We start from the raw sequence: 23417 nt of genomic DNA, 5'->3' as shown, positions 1-23417 counted from the left end.
AAAATTCTTAATTATATTTATAATAAGTAAATATAGAAGTTTTTGAATATTTTTTTTATATTTAAATTACTGCAAAATAGATAATAATTAAATTAAATATTTATTATTTATAATAATTGTATTATTACTGTTTTAAATTGAATTATTGGTTAAACTGAAAAATAGTTTTCGCTGTAATTAATAATAATTTATTATTAATTTTATTCAAATTATTATCATTCTTTTTTTCATCACTTATTTTTACTATTTTTTAATTTATTACTATTATAAATAAAATATTTTTTTCATTACTCTATATTACAAAATAAATATTTTTCTTTATTGAAATAAATAAAAAATAAAAGATCAATAACTTATTGGACAATTAATTAAAAATATCTATGTAAAAAAATAATTTATTCATTTTTAGGTTATATTCAATTGACACAATTTTGGTTAATGATAAATTTATTATGCAATATGAATAATTATTTATTTTTTACTATAACATTAATATCTTTGATGAATAATTAGTAATTTTTCCCTGAATGCTATTCTTGAAGAAGTTAGTAAAGATGTATTACAAATTAAAATAATTTAAATAAATAAATCTTAATCGATTTTTTGATTAATAATTAAATTGAAATTTGAATTTCAAGTTAGCGCGGCGAAAATAGCCGAGCGAATACGAAGGCAACAGGCGGTCCGTTTCAAACGTGTTTCTCGGCGGGAACTCGACAGTAAGCATTCTGCGCTCGAAGTGTTCATGTCGTATGTTTAATATATAGGTGTGATATAACTACGACTATATCATAATCTATTATTTACAAATTAAAATCACATCTCTGACATCAAATAATGGCAAAGTTTTCTTCGTGTGTGTTGTGTATACGAGTGTCATTAAGTGAAAATAAGAAAATCACGTCAAAAGTGAAGTTAGGCGCTCACCACTTTCAATTTTGAGGTTATCTTTCAATAATATTGTTCGCGATCAAATTGTCAACTCAGTAGTTTTCAGTTGTCACGTGCATTTATATAAAATTAAACTGATTGTTCGTCAAATATTTTCAAGCATCAATTGAAAGTTTGCCTGTGTGTGTGTATATTTATATATGTCATATTTTTGCACAAAGCATTAAAGCGCGCGGGACTAAAGTAAAGTTTACTATCGTCGGAAGAAGCCGGGACGATGAATACTGTTTGAACTTTCGGAGCAAACACTTCTGTCACTAAAGAATTGTGTTTGATGACAAATATCAAACAGCAAAAAGAAACCGTCACGTAGAGATATCAGAGACCGGTTGTACCGCTTTGCTTTACGGGTCCATTCTTTGGTCGGTGAATCCGTATTCTCCGTGTTTCCTTTTAATAGTTCTTTGCTAGCGTGGGAAGGGCAGAGAGATTACAATCTCTTGTCGATCGGTTTCGACGATTAGTGGTTAGGAGTTTTGTACCTTTTAATTCAAGAAAATGTGAAAATTCACACATTGATTTATCTTGTTTTGTCTGTTATTTTTTTTCCCCTCACTCTTTTTTTGCTTTATTCAATCGCACTTTTTTTTTGTCCCACATTTTATTTTATATCATCATGAAAATTAATATTATTTCACTGGGAATAATGGCGAGATTATATTTAATTTGTGCAATTGTGCTTTTAACAATAATCAGTGAGAGTTTGTGCAATGATATTAAAGACTACTGTAATATGCATAGATTTGAAAATTTACCAGGAGGTCTCCGATTTACCAAGGAAGTTGTTACAACGGAGTATGCAACTGTAGGATCCTTCAAGGCCATTCACTGTTGTCTACGAGGTTACAGGAGTATAGAATGGTGAGTTTTTCTTTTATTTATTTTAAATTAGTGTAAAAAATTTTTTTTTATGTGTATAAATAATTATTATTATATTGACTGGTGTGACCCTTTAAATAAGGTACTCTTTTAATATTGTTACGGACTAAATTGAAGGTTAAAAAAAATTCTCTTTCAAATTTTATGATCTATATGCGAGTTAGGACAGGTTTAAGACAGGTTTAGAACTTGAAAAAAGGATCATTTTTCTCAAATCATAATAACAATAATATTCTTTTATTATATCATGTAAGTAATATTTCTTAATAAATTCTTATGCTCAAATTTTTTTTATTTCGTAATATTTAATTACAGGGAAGTTAATTGTTTATTTGTATATTGTTCGTTTTATTAATTGTTAAAATATCCTCGACGAAAGAAGACGAAAAATCAAAGTAATGTCGTAATATATATTAAGTTTGTTTATTTTCTTCCAGGAAGTTATGAAGTGAAATAATTTGTTAATAAAGCTGTTTATATGATACTTTTACGTGACTTGCATATATGGTAAAACATATAATAATATTCTCGTGAATATTCCGAATAATTTATCCGAAAAATAATTCATAGAGGAAAGACGTCTTGAACGAGAATTCTAACTCGACGTCGCGTCGGTGAAATTTACAACGTTTATATGATCCAACGATTAAAAGTAAAAAAATATTTTTCCACGAAAAATAATAAAAATTTTTATTTTGATTTATTGATCAAAAAACGTTGCAAATGTATTTAAAAATAAAATATAATAATTATAGAAAATAAAATTTTTGTTCTAAATCGTTGATCATATAAATGTGAACTGGATCGACCTCTAACTAGTAGGAATTTCCTAAAGTTTCTCATAATCTTCATTTTATACGAGGAATTAATTATAATCTATATACTTTGTTTATTATCCATCTGAAAATAAATTTGGATTTTTTTTTCATAAAAATCAAGTAATCGGTATTGAAATTCAAAAAAGAAATTGAATTTTTTTTTGTCTTTAGGGAAATTTTAATTTTCAAATGAGTAATTTTTCTGAGGATATTAATTTCGTTAATTGCTGTCGGTAAAATGATATTATTCCCAAGATGGTAAATAGGTATTTACTTGGTGATACGCATCATTTCGCACGTTGAGAGATGGGTTTGCATCATTTCCATTCAATTCTGTTGGTATAGTAAATATGTACAGTGTACTACAAGGTTTTTAGTGTTCAAATGGCACGAGCCACATGTCTACATAGACCATGCGTAATCCCCATGAGTTCTGATGCTTTAACTATATGGACCATACGGGATTCTCGCTCTCTATTATCTGATGAGTCATGACATTGTTGATTCGAATATATATACATATATACCAGGATTCTCGCCTGATGCAATAAAATGAGTTTTCTGCAATAAGACTTTTAAAGTCTAGGCAATAATTTTATATTCAGAAATTCAATTGCTTTCTTTTTTTATGATCTTCAAAGTACATTCTCTCAATATAGAATGAGAACCCGCCAGAAGTGCAAAATTAAAATTGATTATGAGATGTACATTCTGAGAACAATTTTTTTTTATCACGTATAATTTTATTTTGAAATTTTTTTCATTAAATATTTCATTATTTCTGTTCTTTGTATTTTTTTCACTAATATACATATTATTGTGAGCTTCTTTTTCTATACATGCATATATAAGAGTTTACTTCTTCAGAATCAGTGTGATTATTTTGTTGTTTTTTATATTATGAAAATTAACTGATTGGGCGTTGTCATTATCCTATGACCTTCGATACTTTGAGAAAAATCATATAATTTTCATTTTATTTATTCATTAGAACTGACTCATAGTTCGATAAATTAATATTATAATCTCGTGAAACGTAGTTTTCCAATAAGGAAAATCAGAAAGGAAAAAAAATGTAAATTGGTCCGTTCTGATATTTCAATTGCGCACAAAAAATTAAAATTTTTCCTAAGAAATTTCTGTTTCTTAAGTGTAATTCCCGATTCCAGGCACTATATTTAAAATAGTCTCAAGTAAATAACAATAAGTATGTATATATATATATATATAATGTCTCAACAGTTCCCGATTACCTGATAAGGTCGCGTTTTTTATTTGTTTATAAATAGTTCTCAGAAGTTACAATTATTATATAAAATACTTTATATAACTATTAGTATATACCAGATTTTATGAAAAATACGAAAAATTAATTTATTAAATGTTTTCTGAATTTTTAAAATATTTTACTTAAACATTAGAAGATATAATTACATACTTGAAGGTATTTAAGTGTATACATTATATGTGAATCATAAATAATGAACCCAGATTAATTTCCTCGAAATTGAAGTTAATATGAATTAATTCTTTTATCATGATGATTCTTGGTAATGTAAAAATTTGATAACAAATGAACAAAAAAATTACTAATTTTTTTTCGAATAAGAACAAAAGAAGATTAACAATTAAATTCATTATGCCCTGTTTTTTTTTACTTATAATATTTAATTTTTAAACAATGAACACATTAATGAAACAGAATATTTGCGTCATTTCGATATATTTTCATAATGTGTTGTATATATATATATATATATATATATGTTAAATGACACGTGACCAAAATTTTTTGTCAGTGACTCTCAAATATTGAAAAACGACAAATAAAAATAATTCAGCAATATACAATATAAATTAAGATAATTAAATAAAAATAGAAATTTAGTTATAAATATAAAAGAAGTGCAAAAAGTCCGTTTGCGATTATTGAAAATTTCAAATTATTCCTTTATTTTCATTTATTTGTGCAACGAATTTTTCTTTGCAATATGCAATATATTTTTTATGGGAACGTTAAGGCGTAGAAATTTTTGTTTCGAATTTGTTATAAATCAGTTCGATTCTCGCAAGATTCCAAGGGTGTTACTAAGAGGATTTTTTTGTCCCTTTTTTCGAATTTTGAGAATAGTCAAAAAGGTTTACAAAGCCAAATAGACTAAACTTTCGAGAAATTTAAAGGGACTCTTGGAATTATATTTTAGTTGATCCTCACTCTTACTTCAGGCAAGAAACTCTATTATCCTTCTAACAAGTGGAGTCTTACGAGTCTATTGTTCGAAGAGGTTTCCAGGTGTCAAACGGTATAAGTGGCATGCTACCCTCTATTTCTATTCACGCGCCAATTCGACAGCCCTCCAAAGTCCACAAGTTAGATAGTGTATATATGAATTTTAAATGTGTTTCGATTCACCTGTTACATTTTGCTTTTAAAAAAAATTCGTCGAAAAGAACATATCTATCTTTTTTAATGAAACGTTACATAAAAATTATTCATTGATTTAAAATCTGTTATGTAAAAATAAAAAACGTCTATAATCAACGATTAGGGAACAAATTATTTTTTAAGATAGAAAAAAATAAAATTTTTTATCATTGATACAAAAATTCATAGAATGTTTCCATGCCAAAAAAATATATTTCTTTAAAAATCGTTGATAAAATGATAAAATCATTACATACAAAAAGGAATTAAAATTATTTAATTACATTACAGCAATTTTTAATTAAAATGTTAGTCATATATTTGTGAAATTATTTTTTTTTTTGTCAATTTTATGGACATTTATAAAATGTACATATTTTCTTTTCACTTTGATGATTTTCTCTTCTTGCGGCCTTTTAAAATCCGCTGGAAATCTTTCAGAAACGAATCTTTAAGAGGGTCCTTGTACCAAAAAGCCGTGAAAAATTTTTCTTCTTAGAATTTTTTCATTCACTCTATACATATTTTCTCTAGTTAGTGAAAATACGAAATAGAATATCTAAAGTTAAAAAAAAAAATTACGATTTTTTAAAAAACAGGTTTTTTTTATAATTAAATAAGTTCTTAATGAATCTGTAATTAATGTATATGACGCAGAGTTTAATTAAAAAATATATCAAATGGGTATATTTTTAATCACTTCACGTCTCGATTATTATATTCATTAATTTAATTTTAATTATCCTTTTTATGATTTTTATTCTTTTTTCTCGCAATATTTAGAAATAGAAATTTCATGTAGGTATAGGATTTTTTTTCTTACAGAGCGAGAATAGTTTTTTATCTTTAGATTTTTATGATGATTTGATCATTATAAAATTTAAATTTAGCAGTACACATCATAGTAAAATGATTAACTATAGTTTTTTTTGCCTGACACTATATACATATATAAGCGAGGGATATGTGTAATTCACATTGCGAAACAATTGTGTGCATCCGCATTTCGTTTACGTGCATCATACACACATACCTGTGCTACAACGAATTCAGAATTTTTTTTTCTTCTTCACTTCCTTCCGCTATGTAATGTGACTTTTGCGCCATGAACATTTTTCCAAGAACTAAAGGGCAAAATTGCGTTGGCACACACACACAAACACACACACATGCGCACAATATTAAATGCAAGTGAAATAGCCGATCCGCAACTGTTCACCGGACTGTTGTACACATATATTATTCTTTACTGATGCTTTAGGTTTTTTTTCCTCAGTTTCATTAGTTAGAATCGCAAGATAATATCCCACATATAACACATAATATTGCAGAAATATATATTGCTGCAATGTTTTATACGTTACTGAAGACCGCAACGTTTATGATAAATGATTAGAAAACAATTTTTTTTAAAAAAGATGAAAAATTATAAAAATTTTTATCTAAAAAAACATATTTTATAATTTGTTGATCATTAAACATTGCAAAAAAAGTATATATTTTTGAGACTAACATTCATAGAATTTTTCATTAAAAAAAATTGTCCTACTTTAAAAAAGTTATCTACTTTGCCTACTATTCACTTACTATACTATTAAAACGTTAATAATCAAGAAGATGAATATGATTTGAAGATTTATTATAATGTTTAAACATATAATGGAAAAACACTTCCATTTTTTATCTTTTGTAATTTTCTTGTTTTACCATTTTATAAATTTCTTATTTTAGCCTATAATTCCATAAATCCTATATATATTTTGTTTCTATGAAAATAATTTTTTTTTTTAGTTTGCTGTTTGAGGGAACTTATCATATAATTATTATTGTTGTTCGATTTTTGTGTTTTGCATGCAGGTGAAGTGTGAATTAGGTCTTTTTTTTATAGTTTCTCCCCTCGTTTCATGCGTGTCATTTCGGTAATAATATAGACATGCAGTCTTATAAGAATATATATATATATATAAAGATCCGTAACTAAGGGATAAAAAAATTATTTCCAAAAAGTACACAAGAAAAATAGGTATACTTAAAGACAGTAATATTTCTACTTTGAAAAATTGCTTATTATTTTTCTTTGGGAAAGCTTGAATTTTTTTTTTGAAAAATAAAACTTTTTGTTAATTGAAGAGCTCCACGGAATAACGATCTATGGCACAATTGAAAAGCTTTGTTATGAGCTTTTAAAAAATATAAAAATTTTATAAATTAATAACAGCTGTAAGCGAATTATAATTGTAACTAATAGAATTAATAATAGTTACCAAAAGTGTAATAAATAACAATTTACATATACATACTTATTACAAACATGAAAATTTACGTTTTTTGAAAGCTCATAACCAAACTTTTCAATTGTGCCATAGACCGTTATTCCGTGGAGCTCTTCAATTATAATATATTTTATTATAATTTTATAATAAATATAAAATTTAATGTATATTTTTTTAAATATTTATTTTTATAGTTGTGAAGAATGGTAGTTTTAATTAATAGTAACTACTGAATTCAATAATTATTTACTTTAACTAATAATATTTTTAATCCATATAAAAATTCTGGAATGCATTTTTTTCCTTGTTTAAATTATTAGTTTCGTTTTATTACATATGCAGAATGTTGAAGCGTTTTCTTTCATATTGTGTTTATTTGGTTAAAATGAGAATTGTGAAATTGTATGTCAGTAGTCATTACTATTTTTCATTGTGTGCACTACTGAAATGGGTGCCATTCACAGTTTCATATTTCACTTGACTGGATCGAAGCCAAGGATATTTGATACTAAAAAGACGTTCACCTGTTACGCATGCTTTCAAAGTTATTATGTAAAAATTTAATTATGTCAATTTTATGTATATTTCTTTTTTAACAGAAGAAACACATAAATATAATGATAAATTGTATAAAATGTAGCTAGCTATTTGTTTATTAAATTTTATGATAATTGTTTACTAATTTCTTTTCCGTTTTCATGGATATATATTGTTTTATATATTTATATGCACAATGCAATTCTCACTCCTCATATTCTACAGTTGAAATAACTCGTACCTATAAAGCGTATATTTCAAGGCAATTATGACGAGTAGTTTTTTGAATGATAATCTCCGAGAGTTTGCAAATGAAAAAAATTGTGCAAAAATAATAATCATTTATGACAATAACATGTAATCTTTTAAAACTGCCTTTGATAATATTTTTTTAATATATTTAGAGAAAATTTTACATATTCGAAATATTTATTATTGAAATTCTAAAAGCATAATTAGTCAAATGTATAAATATGTCTTTATAAATCAACGATTGAAACAACAAAAAATACATAGGTATATATATTTTTCACGCAAAAAATAATAATATTTTTGACCTACAAATTTTTCTTTGAAAAATTGTTAATTGAAAAGTATTGCAAATATTTTTAGTCATTATAATAATTTGCATAAAAAAATATTTTTTCTTCTAAATCGTTGATCATAAACGTTGTGAACTTTAGCGATGTAAAATTTTCGAATTTTGTTAAGCATAATTATATTAGAAAAAGAAAAATATATATCCTCATGTAGATGAACTGGGAAATTCCCTCGTGAATCCTCTCTATACCGCTTCCAGTTGATTGTCAATTTTCTCAACGACGATAAATCGAATTGAAGCAAATTCTCGGTTAGGTGTGCGCGGGAAATATGAGGAATAGGAGAGAGGGTAATACAATAATTCCTTTCTGAGAAATTGCTAATAAAAATGTTGTTCCCTCGACGCCACGCTTGCTCAGCTCCCCTGCATACAAAGATTTTTCTGCCGTGCGGCAAAACCGAATGTGTGTACCAATACTTTACTCATTTTTAAAAGTTTCAAGAAAGTTCAACATTTAAATTCACTTAGAATCTCTTCTGCCGTTGACGTGATAAATTGCTGATTCAAGCTTGAATATAATTCAATATATATATACACTTGAACATATATTGTAGATTATTTATTGTATTAGTTATTGCTTCTGTTTATTTTTTCTTTTTATTTCAAAATTAAAAATTTTTATTCTTGTAGAAACTAAAACTTTTTCAATTTAATTTTGCAATATTTAAAGTCATGTGATTTTACATGTAAATATTTTTCACAGTTCTTCTCGCAAAATACTTGACAGATTGAGTTAAAATTTTGTAGAGAGCTCAAAAATAGTACAAATTCGTTGGTATATTAATATTTTGTCAAAAAAATTTATTCTTAAAAAATAATTGCACATATGCGGAAATTATTAAAATTGTATTGCCGTTATTATTAAATTTTTCTCAAATATGCAATTTTTTAAAATTAAATTTTTATTAATCAATTAATTAATTTTGAGTATAATTATGTATAATTATAAACTATATTAATTAAAAAATAAATTTAGAAGTTAAAAATTTTGTCTATTGTTAAAAAACTTGTCACATGCTTTATATATAATATTTGTTAATTAATTTATAATATATAAATATGTATTAATAAACTGTTAATAATTAAAATTATAAATGATAAATTTAAAAAAGCAAATATGAAAAAAAAATTTGTAACTCCCTTTTTTAAATTAAAATTCATTTGAGCAAATAAATTTTGCATATACGTGTGTGTGTGTGTGTTATATGGCGTTCATTAAAAAGCGTTTAATCCTTAATTCGTTGGTATTTCGTTGAATCTCGTTACTTTATTTTAGCGCTCGAGTCAGATGAGTCTCTCTTCATTTACTTCGGTGCATAGGAATAATTTGTTCACCTACCGTTTTGCAAAATGTGAAATGTCGCGTTTCACAAATACGTTACCGTTTACATGGAAATAAATACATATACATATATATATAATATATATTAGTCTAGTTAAGCTTCTTTTTTCCTTATACAGAGGTAATAAATTTCTATCTTTGCCTCTAAACCAACTAAAAGCAATATAGCCGTGCACAAAATAAGCAACTAATAAATGTTGCAAACTTCGTCTTTAAATATAAAAACTGTCGATTTACTTTCTAAAATTTTCCATTTTTACTTAATTGTATATTTGCTCTTATTAAATCAGGATTGCCACGGGTCAGGGGAAAGTCAGACAATTTTATGAAAAGTATACTAGAAAAATATATCAAATTTCTAAAAATGCTACTAAAATTATAATTTTTGAAATTTTCAATTCAAATGTTTGTTTCTCAAAATTATTGTCTTAATTTTTTATAATTAAAAACCTCTTGAAATATTTTCCTTGCACAGTAAAAAGAAGTATATCTTATTTTGAGGTAGCGTTTTTAAGACATTAAATACCATTTAATTGACTCAAATAATAATTATTTAATGCAAATAAATATTTATTTGAGTAACCGATTATTTGAATAATCAAATAAATTTTTTAGTAGCACACTGATATTGAATCAAAGAAAGCAGTTTTTGTTTCGACACATTAATAAATGCTAATATAACTGTATAAATAGGATTCAATAGTATTGTTTTCTCACAATCAGTGTATTTTAGTGGCAAATATTTATTTATATATGCGCTAAATTATTTATTTATTGACTTTATAGCCTTTCGGTCCAGAAGAGGACTTTCTTATTAATACGCTAAATTTGAGAGGAACCCGTTTTTCTTTCGTTCAGCTAGATAAAAAAGCTAGTAGAGCGTGTAATTTGCTCTTTTTTATAAACTTTGACAGTTGGTAATATGATGTAGGGAAAATGTGGTGAACGCGATATTGGAGGTAAGGGAAGATATTATTTCTCATATTTCTCTCGTTTTAGGAGCTTATACAGTTTTGGTCCAGAAGTATATATAACGATATAGAGTAGAATATCAGGTGTATATATAGAGAGTGTATTCTGCATTAAATTTGCTTCCAACAATTTTATAAAAGTCTCATATGTTTATTACAGAGATGCTATTTCGTTGCTATATTCTATTTTAAAATCATTTTTTAAAAATATATTCAAAACTATATATAAAACTTCATTATCAATTTATTAATATTTAATTTATGTATGTTGAATTTCATTTGTTAACTGATTCTTCATTGTTTGAATCTAAATTCAGAAACTTGTGTATATGTTAGAAATAGAGTGGAATCTTATTGTATAGGTAAAGTTCAGTCCAAAATCCTTGAATTCCGAAGGGTTTCCGCAGTGAAACACAGATTCCGATATTCTTCTTTCGGATCTGTAATCATGGGATCAAATCGAGATTAGACACAACTCCCAAAGCTCAACTCTGGTAGTGTACTCACACCCGAATTGTCGAAATGCCAGCGTTTGTATAATCATGAAATCTCTAGCAGTTCAAGTCAGTTGTATATGTAAATATTCTCTGATTTAATTGTATTCTCCAAGGAATTTGCGGTATTCTCTAATATTCTCAAAATCCATCAATCCCAAAATTATTTACGGAACGTTTAAGTGTTGACCAATTAATTTGCAAATGGATTTTGAATATAATGAAATTCACAAATTACATAAGACATTAATTGTTTAAAACAATAACATTAATTTGAAACTATCTTATTGATTGCCATAAACATAACAATATTTTTTTACTGTTTCAAATAGTTCGAGTCTATAGAAATTATTATTTAAACAAATAAAAACTTATTATTATTATTATAAATTGCTTATTAATAATTTAATTCTTTTCTTTCATAAATGTTGCAAAATTCAGATTCGTAGAAATGAAAATGTTATGACTGTATTTTCATATTTCCAAGTATAATAAATATATAAATTAAAAATATTCTCTCTAAATCTGAATCAGTAAAAAATTACTGATTCAAATGGTTTTTGAATTTTTTACTTTCAGATTTAGAAAATAATATATATATATATTATCCTATAAACAAAAAGTTGATATTTTTTTATTGTTTAGTTTGCAATTTGTTCCGTCATAAAATTATACCATAAAAATGTTATTGTATTGCATTTTATGATCTGATAAAGATATAAGATGTGTATTTTTTTCGTGTGCGGTAAATTCAACATAAAAGTAATATAAAGTCGCGGTTAAAATAGAGCATTCAAAAGTGATGTATATTCTTTTCTGAAGAGGTTTTGAAAGAAGTGAATAATACATTGTTGGGTTCACAGAAAACATTCACGCGTGGAGTTGTTTGAGTCGTCCATTGGACGGTAAACTAATCTAAAAGACCGAACAAAATTCGTCACGTTGTGACACAAGTATTAAATGCAGTGATTCGTGCATAGAAAGCTCTGCATTGCTCGGCCGCACGAAACCATTGTTGCGCTTAATGGCAAACGGTTTTATGAAAACATAAGCCACGTTCCTGCGGTTGTGGTTATGTACATGCCCTCATCTTTAGCGTACACATATTTGTGTACATGTATAATCTGCACATCGCTACATTCACATATACATTTTATATATGACTTTTTTGTTTTTATTATTTTACTGTACCATTAACAAATTTTGTAATTAATTAATGTTAAATTTTTAAACACTTCAAAATAATTATTTATATTTTAATTTCAATAAATATTTTATATTTATTAATATTAGATATATTTATAATTTGTTTTCATTTTTGAGAATTGTTCTTTATTAAAGTATATTTTATAACTTAAAGTAAAAGTTAGTTTCTTGTTTTAGAATATACTAAACTGTAATGCAGACTTTAAAATATACTCCATAGGTATATTTCTTTTTTACCTTAGGAAGCGGAAAAACATTCTTCATAAAAAAAAAACTTGTCGTTGATATTTGGTACCAGTAGATAACAATAGCTTCTTTTTTATATGGTAATAAACAGAGAATGTTATACAATTTCATTGGAAAAACCCTTTCTATCATTCCAAGTTATTACAAGTTGTTTAAATTTTGTAATATTTGTTTCAATTTTTTATTTAGAAAATTTAATTATTTATATAACTTTTTTTTATCAAATTAAAATTTTTTATTTTCATTTAATATATATTTGTTTTTCGTAGGTAATATAAAGAGTATAAAGAGTAATTTGTCATATCACGACGAAGGAATCAAACACCGCTTCAACACAAATGGAAATACCTATCATGGAAAACTGGGGGTACCCGGTTTGACCCGCCTACCCGCTTTTGCCCCACTCTCCCCTATAATTATGATTTATTTCAAATGATATAAAAAAATTTAATTTTAAAATTGAAACAAAATAATTCATGCAAATTTAACTTTCTTCAAATAATTATGCTGTTCATAAAATAATTTATTTGACATAAATATTATTTATAAAGTTTAATGAGAATTAAAATTTTCTAATATTATTGAAAGAACATATTTTCTGTTTAAGAAAATTCCTCTCATTTTGATGCAACTGTCGTAGCTAAATTTAGTTCTCCGTGGAGAGTAAGATACTTTGTATTATTTTTTGAATTGAATTATTTATGTTTCAATGCCTTTTATATATCCGGAACTTCATATATATATATTATATTCTCGCGTGATGATTCAATATCGAAGAAAATAAAAAAAAAAATGAGAGGTAAGGAGTAACATTTTGACATAAACGTGAAAAAAAATTGTTATCGAGCGCGAGAATTATACTATATATATATATATTGCCAGGAAAGATAGACATTTTCCTTAAATGGCAATTTAGCTAAAATAATTCAATATCACGACGTGTCTATCTGCATTTTTATTATCGTCGACTATTACCGCCAATGTCGCTTCAGGCGCTCTTAAAGAAAAAGATCAGAGTAAAATAAAATGAAAGAGGCAGGGGAATGAAGAAAAGCTGCTCAGTAAATTATAAGAAGTACCAGTCGTAAACAACAGTTTTCTTTTCCAACAATAAGAACCCTTTTAATTTAGTCTGGGAAAACATATATCTCTTTAATCTCAACGACTATTTTTCAAGAAAATTTAATTGAATTTTCTTTATTTTCTTTTTTATGTTATTGTTTTTCTTTATTACGTTTATTTTATTTTTCACTCTGCGCGCATTACATTTGAAGAAGTAAAATTATATTACTAATGACATATATAAAGCAAAAACGCGTCCACTGTATAAAAAATCATTCAGTAAAATTTTTACTTACAATCAATGAAATTTCACTGATATATTATTAAGTAAAATATTTGTCTTATTAAAATTTAAGAAGTTATAGAAGTTATCCATCCTCTTCCTCATATTATACATATAATATTGCATAGCGCCATTTTTATGAATGTGATTCCATGGCAACGATTTGTTTATTTTCACGTAAACTGGAATTTTTTTAAAGAAATAAGTGAAATTTTTAAAAAACAATTTATAAATTTGCAAATTTGTTATATATATATATATAATTAAAACGCATAATTGATAATTTAAGATTTCTGATTTTTGAATTATATCCTAATCATCTAGTAGAATTTCATGAAATTGATATAGATAATCTATGACATATAATATTGTATACATGGATATGTAGTATTTTGCTTTAGCTAAATTTGACGCTTGACTTGGCAATTAAATTACTTTGATCCTATCAGGGTTATATCGAAGTCAGTATCTCGTTCGTTTGAAACCTTTGATCTATTAGTTGACGAACAAATTAATCGAACACTAACTATATACACCTACACACTGAAAGATGATATGTACCATGTTTGTTTTTTTGGGTTTCTCACCTCTTTTACAATTGCAATATTCATGTGTTATGTTTCTAACATCATATTTTGTAAAAAAAATTTATTTGATTCGAATAATCGCTTTCTAGTTCACTATAATATCAAATAAATATTTATTTAACCAAAATAATATATATTTTTGTTTGAATGAAATAAACTGTATTTGAAACAAATACCTTTTAAATGACAGCTTTGGAAATTTTATAAAAAAGAACAGAAATAATTCAGTTAGTAAATTTTTTTTCATTGATATTTGTTTGAAATAGTCTAATTTACTAATGTTAATTGATAATTGTGTAAAAAAAGCCAAAATACTAAGTGAAAATTAATATTCAAACTTACCTGTAAAATGTCAAAATTTGTCACATTTTATTTATATTTTCCAAGAAAGTTTATAAATTTTTTAAAATTCATTACTACCTAACAATAAGTACTTTCCAAGTACTTTCATATGATATGTTGGCTTTTTATTTTTATAATATAGAAATATGAGAAATTTTACCTTGAATGTTATTGAACTTTTCAGGATTTTATCTGATTTTGAACACTTATATCTTCGCAGGCGATTAATGAAAAAATCCCATTTTGGTTTTAAAATTTAACTTAAATCTTCTTTATTCATCTTATCAAAATTTGGTGATGGAGAACGAGCTACTTTTTATTTTTATTCACTTTAAAATATCCACCTTAAAATACGAATTTAAAGGTTAAAAAACAAGTAATTTTATAAAACTGAAGTTGGTTTTCTCAATATAGATTTATTTGTATGAATTTTATTTATAAAAATACTTGTTTTTTAATCTTTAAATTCGTATTTTAAGGTGGACTTTTTAAAGTGAATAAAAATAAGAAGTAGCTCGTTCTCCATCACCAAATTTTGATAAGATGAATAAAGAAGATTTAAGTTAAATTTTAAAACCAAAATGGGATTTTTTCATTAATCGCCTGCGAAGATATAAGTGTTCAAAATCAGATAAAATCCTGAAAAGTTCAATAAAATTCAAGGTAAAGTTTCTCATATTTCTATATTATAAAAATAAAATTAGTTTCATATAAAAAATATTGTCTCTTAAAGCTATTTTTCTGCTTTATTTTAATTAAAGTTTATGTATACGTATGTTTTGTAATAAATATTTCAATAAAATGCTTGAGAGCACTTATAAGTATATTATATCAGGAAGAAAATAATGAGTGAAGACGAAGAAATCTCGTAAAAGCTATGTATACTTGAAAGTTATAACAAACTTCTTTCCAAGTTTTCCATAATCCAAAGTCGGCGATGACTAACCACGTTCTGCCCAGTGACTTTTGGATTTGTTTTTCTTCGTCGTCTTCATTATTCTTCTGATAACGTATAAGTGAAGGAAAGTATAATAAAAGTTCAAACTTTTCAACCTTAAACTTGCTTTATATATATATATATATATATATAGTTGACAGAATATGCAATTATTAAAATAACGACAGTGAGAAAAAAAGCATCAGGTGAGCTCACGAATCAAGTTTTTTATTTCCAGATTTTGTTGTGTCAAAGATAATAAAATGACGACATCGTTAACGTTACTGCGAGTTTGCTCTTTACGTTTGATTTCTATCTCAGTATATACCTTCTTAACATGTAACAGGATAAAGGCGTAACCTACTGTTTCAAATTATTCCTCTAATTGAAAAAGGATTAGCTTCTTTTTCTTCATCTTTATCATTTGAAAAATACCTACTTATTCAAAAGTTATTGAAATTTATTAATAATTGTTATTTTATATTAAATAATTAAATATTTTTTTTGTTTTAGGTAAGTGCTGATTTTTTTTTATACCTTCAATAAATTGGTAAGTTTTTCTTCTAATTTATTATAGGAAAACATTTATTTATTATTATTAAATTAAAATTATTTTTTATATTACACGTATTAAGTAACGGTACAATAAAATGTCCAATATATTTTTTTCATTTTTGAAAACTTGTCTAAAAATAATATATAAATGACGTGAAATTTTGTTTATGAAGTTTATCATTATGACATTTATTTCAAACCAAAACATTATGAGCTGCATAAAATTTTTGCTTATGAAACGTTAAAAAGTTTATTTTAACGAGAGAAACGTGTCTTTCTAGAAGCACTACTTATAAATGCTAATGCAGATAAATGGTAAAATAATTTTTTAAAAAAATCTCGTGTTTGGTGAAGTTTTTCTCTTTCTCCAATATAATATTTAAGATACTTGTTTTTTTTTTAAGAGCATGCAGCATGATATATGTATATACGGATAAAAGGTGGTCGCGCACGCACGTCACTACCACGCAATATTATTTCGTCTAATTGCCTCGAAAGCGAAATTGCAAAATTGCCTCGAATTGCGGACTGTGCGTTTCGTTTGCCATTCTCCTCAAGGTCAGAGATTGGTCAAAACATTTCTTCTTTTCGACCATTTCCTGTTTCTTTTGCACCTTTTTTTCCCTCCATATATTATCTCAAAAATCTTCTCATCATTATTTCCCCCTCAAGTCCTATAAATATAATATGCCAAAAAAAAAAAAAAAACAGGATCTATTTTCTGTAATCGATATTCCAATATCCGCATCGAAAAATTTATAGGTATACAAATGTAGAAAAATTCGTGGAAAAAAAACAAGGGTAAATCCCTTTTGCATTTTCATTCATGAAAATTGCCTATTTCCTTTCCATTGAATTCGATTTTTTTTTTTTTTAATAATTAATATTGAATTACGCGATGATATTATGTTATACATATGTGCTCGTTGGATTAGAACTTGAAGACTTTCATACAGACAGGAAGGAACAATAATGGAGAGGCCAAGTCAGACGAGAGTCCAAGCCGCCTATTATCTGTCGAGCTCTCGTTTTTCCCTTTCCTACTATATATATATATATTCTTCGAAAAGTGGCAGGCTGCACTCCTTTGAAAGGTTAAACGCATAGTGGTTTCCAAGCGATATATATTGCCCCAACAACTGGAGGTGCCCCAAAGGCGCCGAGTGCCTCTTCCTTCGCAGACTCTGCGATAGTTTGGTCCCATTTTATTTTTTCATTTTTTGCTTTCTGATTCAGGGACAGAGAATAGCGGAAAAAAAAATTGTGAGAACTCTACGGAATTCTGCGCGCGAGAAACGAGCTCCACAAAGTCATTCGCTTGAAAAATTCAGCCCAAGTTGTTCCACAAAATTGAAATGTCTTTCAAACCGCAGTAATAGCCAGTGGCGATATTATATATATTTTCGTTTATAATTTCAAAGATATTTCGCTGTTTTTAATAGTCGAAAAATATTTTACAACTTTTAATAAGTTATATTATTACACTGAAAAAAAAATTTATATTTTATTCAAATAATCGGTTACTCAAATAAATATATTTATTTATATTAAATAATTATTATTTAAATCAATTAAATGGTATTTGTTTCAAATACATGAAATTATTGATTCAAATACAGTTTATTTAGCTAATAAAATAGAAATTCATTTAATTAATAATTCTGTATAATATAGAATTCATTTAATGTAACAATTCTGTAAAATAAAAATTTCAGCAACAAATAAATTTTAGAACTTATTCATGCATCAGATTCAGATTTAAAGAGTATATTTTTGTGGATTTGTTTTTCTTTTAAACTTTAGAGAAGTTTTAATTAAAAGAAATAATTAATTTTTCACTTATTTAAAATTCATGGCAAACATAAATTTTTGCGTGATTGAATATATATATATAGGTTGGGCGAATTGCATTGACTCCTGTATATGTGTAATATTATTTTTCATCTCATGGGTGACATTAAAGTTCAAAAGCACTCTATAGCACCATGTTTATTTCCATGGGGAATTAAAGTCGTACGTATATGTATATTCACACATCCGGAAAAGTATATATATTCACTCGTTTTTCTTTTTGCCATTCCTTTTCTTGTGGCCCTCGTACACACTCTCCTTGCTCTTCACCCTCAGATAATACGATTTTAGACGCCCACGAGTCCCGCGAGTAATTGTGATGAAGTGATAAAGTTTCACTTTAAATAGACGTGAAAAGGGAATCACGTATATACTCTCATTTCATATGAAACTTTTTTTTCTTTAAAATACTTTCCTTTTTCTTTTTTTTTCTCTTTGTGACGTGTCTTTTAAATATTTCACTCCTTTTTAACATATTGGTACTATAACCAATAATAATAATAATAATTGAACTAGCTTCAAAATTCAATTAGAAATTCTTTTGTATTAGAACCCAACAAAAACATCTTCGATGCAAAAAGTTACGCCAAGTAAAAATTATTTTAACCATCGAAAACAATTCGTGAAATGAATATTAGACAAGTAAATTATAGGATTATGTTAAGTTTTAATTGATTTTTTTAATATAAATAGGGTAACTGCACCAGTGGTGGATCAATTAAGCCTACTAAATTTATTATTTTGACTTTAAAGGTGTACAGATTTTTTCAGATGAAAAATATAGGGTAATCTTTATAATAGTATGAATTAACAAGTCTCCAAGGACACTATCATGTAGTTTTCGACCTGCTTGTAACGTTTACACCCCCTCACACCCACATTCAACAATAAAATGACATTGCTCCAGTCGTGAATCATTTACCCCTTTACACTACACAAAAATAACTTAATGATGTAAATTTTTTTCCAAAAGTATTCTATATGGAAAGAATTGATTACTTTCTACTCTAAAAATTAAAAAAATTTAGACTAAACAATTATTTTTTAAGATTTCATGTGAAAAAGCATAAAATCAACAATTGTTGTATTGCTTTGTTTTCCTAAATATTTTCGAATGATTTTATTTCATAAAACTTATCTATACACCTCCCCTAAACGATTGAAACATTTAGTTCAATTAGAAATAGCTTATTTTAACCTTTTTAACGCTGTTGAGCCACCATTGGTGCCTGATCCACCACTGGTGCATTTACCCTAATTAAATTTAAAAATAGGAAATTAGACAAATTATAATTTTAAAATATCCATGCTAACATTCATTTCTCGAATTGTTTCGATGGTTAAGATAATTTTTGCTTGGCGTAACTTTTTGCATCGAAGATGTTTTTGTTGGGATTTCAAAACTTTTTGTAAGTATCATTTAATGTCATGATTCAGTGCTGAATCAGCTTAGAAACATGTCTCTATCAGATCTTTATTTTTATGAATTTCAGATTTAAACAGTTGGATCAGGTCCCGGGTATCACATTTTAATAAGTTAGAAAAGAATAGAAAAAATTTTAAAAAAACCTTTTAAATAAACATAATGTTGTCAAAGATAATAAAAATTAATTAACAAAAGTTACAAAAAAAATTACAATAAAAAATTAAAAATTTCAAAATTTTTTGAGTGTATTAAAATATCCACAATTATATATCGAAATTTTAACCTAATTGATATTACTGGTAAGTCGATTCTTTACCGCGAATCTTGATATCATAAACATTGTAAATTGAAATTTTATCTCATTGTTATAATTTTCATATTTGCATTAAAATATTTTAAAATATGTATTCCCGAATCGAAGTTTGAATCCTTTTTAGCCCTCTTTTGAATCTGTTAAACTCCGGTTGGCCCTTCATTGAATCCAAAAAACAAAAAAATTAGAGCATAAGAGAATTAACATGGGCTCGAATCGAATATTCGATCCGAGCCCATACAAAATTCGAACTTTTGCACAGCTCTAAAAAAATACTTTTTTAATTATTTTGATTAAAGCAAATGGAAATTTGATTTCACACAATTTCTCTTTAATTACCCTTTAAAACTGGAATTTAATATTTTTTAAGCGTTTTCAAAAAATTAATAAAATTAGATCAATTACAAAATTTTTAATATTTTAATCAATTTTTAAACCCTACTTTGAATCCAAAAGTGGAATTTCGCCTTGGGAATTAATTTATAATTTAATAATTTTTTTTATTTTTGAAAATATATATTTTGTGATGCGCGTTTATGGAATGTTTTATAGTTTTAGAGAAGAAGTAGTTTTTGTTTATCCGTTTTATCAGAATAAATTTTTGAGTCCCTAAAGCACCTGTATATGCACTGTGCTCACATTTTCTCTCTCTCTCAATATAAATATATATATATATATCTCGTCTCCTGTTTGCACTGTTAGAAGACGAGTCAAGACATCGGGGTCACAAGGGACCCCATTATCGCGTTACTATAGGTTTCTATATAGTATCGGTACGAACGTAAAGCTCATGGGCGCATACGTGATTTGAAACTTCGCCACTGAAAGCTTTATGTTACGTTCTCAGAAACTGGTGAAGACTTCGAGCGATGGTAATGTGAAAAGATACTTGATAGATTAGATTATTTTCTAGGATCATGTTTTGAATAAAATATGCAGTTAAATGTCCCATTGACACAGTTTCACTTCTATTTTTTAAATATAAATATTCCGACATCTACAAAGTTAATAATAAATTTGTTCATCATAAATTATTAAATTTCGTATATAGATAATTTTTAATTATTTCGTTATAAAAGTCTGAAAAGCAGAATGTCGATTAAATTTATACATATTTTTATATAAATTTGATTTTCAATACTTAATGATAAATTGCAGTCTATAGTTTTTTTTTTATTTTAAAATAAAATGAATAGTTTTTACAGTTTATAATTGTATACGAAGTATTAAACGTTTCTTTTTTGTTTTTATGAAAGGCAATTTTGGGAACAGGAGTTTAACTTTTTTTTTATTTGAAGTTTTATCTTAGACAAAGTCCGTGGTGAGTTGACTTTGCACGCACCAAATATAGCTTTTCATCGGATAAAACGTGGTACAAGCGAACGATAGTGAACCGGTCTAAAAGTTAGTTTTTGCCAGTGAACCGAAACACAAACTGTTCTTGGAGTTTAGGTTGTTCAGGATATTTTAACCTTATTTTCATTCTTTGCACAGCTTTGATAAATTGTTTTTTATTATTCACGATGCCTTAAAATTTAAGTACTTTCGATTCGACATATTTGTGAATCAAATTTTAGTTTTCACTTCACTTCACTTGGAATTATATTAAGAGGATGCTTTTAATTCTTGATAAATATAGTTTATGTATAAGTGGTCACTTATATACATTTTTAAATTACTTTTTAATTCTACAATTTTTTTGCAATTACTTTTTGTGGAAGTATATAGTATTTATGAAAATTTATAATAACTCATCGTTATTCTCGATTTTTCTAAAGAGAAAGAATTCAGTGATAGATATAAATTTTTTAAACTTTTGAAAATTTAACACTTTTTATTTTTTTACGTTTTTAAATTCAATAAAAGGATGACATTTCATAAAATTGAAATTTGAAATCTACGTTAATACGATAAAAATAATTTACAAAAAATAAATATTTTAGTTATTAAAAGCAATATAATGAGCATAATATTACGTATACCAATTAAAAAGTATTAAAAAAATTTAATTTCGCGTATTCATCGCGATAATTATTTCTAATTTAAAATTTAAACTGTGTATAATTGCGATAATCCAAATGTGAAATTATATTCATTTTCTTACTCTTAAATATTTACTTCGTGATCTCTTTGAATCTCTTTGTTTTTTTTAATCCCCAAAGAGGATAAAATGAAAATTGAAATTAAGTCTGTATAATTATAGAATATATTTTCGCTACAAAATTTCTCTTAATGAAATAATAAATCTGATTGTTCTTACAATTTATGTAATAGATTAAGTGAAAAATTTAACAACAACAATAATTTGCTTCTATTTTATTTTCTGGTTTTACTATATATAAACAAACGAGAAAATAAAAATGCCAAGAAGCAATTTATTTTGCTAGTAATTCGACGCCAAAACACGTGACACAGTCGCGTGAAGTTACAACTATATGTATAGGAAATCAATCCAGCAGCTGGAAGGTGCAGTCGTTCAACAATAGTGGAAGGTTATTGTTCCCGCTTGAAATATATATATATATATATATATATATATATATTGATAAGAATCCAGGCGCGAATCGTGAGCAGAGTATTAAGTTGCGCTGGCGGGATCAAGCAACCTTTCTTAAAAGAAAGAATAAAAAAATAATATAAAGAATAAGAACGTGTGAGGCCGGATGTGAAGTATAAGATGCCGCTACAAAAAGTATGGCTTTATCTTCTCTTTTGCAAAAATTTTTTTTCCCTTATATACCTTCTTTTATTCAAATCTTCATTCTCTTTTTCTCTCAATTGAGACCACTATTATTCTTTCTTTTCGTTTATAGAGAAGAGAGCACGATCAATGCTCATCACCGCACATCTATTCATATACCTATACAATCTTTTTCTATATATAATGATCATTCGTATTTTTACCCCCGTGAACTTAGCACCTTTTTTCAAAGATATTCAATTTTTCTATAGAGTTCTCTACTCCTTAACCATAGTTCTACAGTTCTGTTACTACACTGAAAGAAAATTCATACTACTAAGTATTAAACTCATATTAGAGTTTAATATAAATGTTACAATTTAGGGAAAAAGTGCACCTATGTTGATTACTATTACAGTTTTTATGAAAATATATAATGATTTTAAGAGTAAATATTATTTTAAGAAATAAGAATTAGTATATTTATTTTAAAAATTAGTATTTTCTTTATGAATTCACAGAATACGAAATATTATAATAAATAATTTCACAAAATAGTAAGAAAAATAACATATATCCGTATACTTATTTCACATTTTGTAAAACTTTATATTAAAAGTCACGGATTTTCCCGAGAG

At 26.2% G+C, this 23417-nt stretch overlaps 1 protein-coding gene across 1 annotated transcript in view; it reads left to right on the top strand.

Moving 5' to 3' along the window:
• Nucleotides 1–713: 713 nt before the first annotated feature.
• LOC127286387 (single Ig IL-1-related receptor-like) overlaps nt 714–23417 on the top strand; it is a 158245-nt gene continuing 135541 nt past the window's right edge. Inside the window, exon 1 of the mRNA XM_051312792.1 lies at nt 714–1812. Within this exon, the coding sequence (XP_051168749.1) occupies nt 1568–1812 (245 nt within the window). The 5' untranslated portion in view covers nt 714–1567. The remainder of the gene's footprint in view (nt 1813–23417) is intronic.

Source organism: Leptopilina boulardi, unplaced genomic scaffold, assembly GCF_019393585.1.
Source record: "Leptopilina boulardi isolate dan_hultmark-lab unplaced genomic scaffold, ZJU_Lbou_2.1 LbouV2_354, whole genome shotgun sequence".
NCBI classification, from domain to species: domain Eukaryota; kingdom Metazoa; phylum Arthropoda; class Insecta; order Hymenoptera; family Figitidae; genus Leptopilina; species Leptopilina boulardi.
Note: the sequence above shows the minus strand (reverse complement) of the source record. Positions and strands in the feature narration are given on the sequence as shown.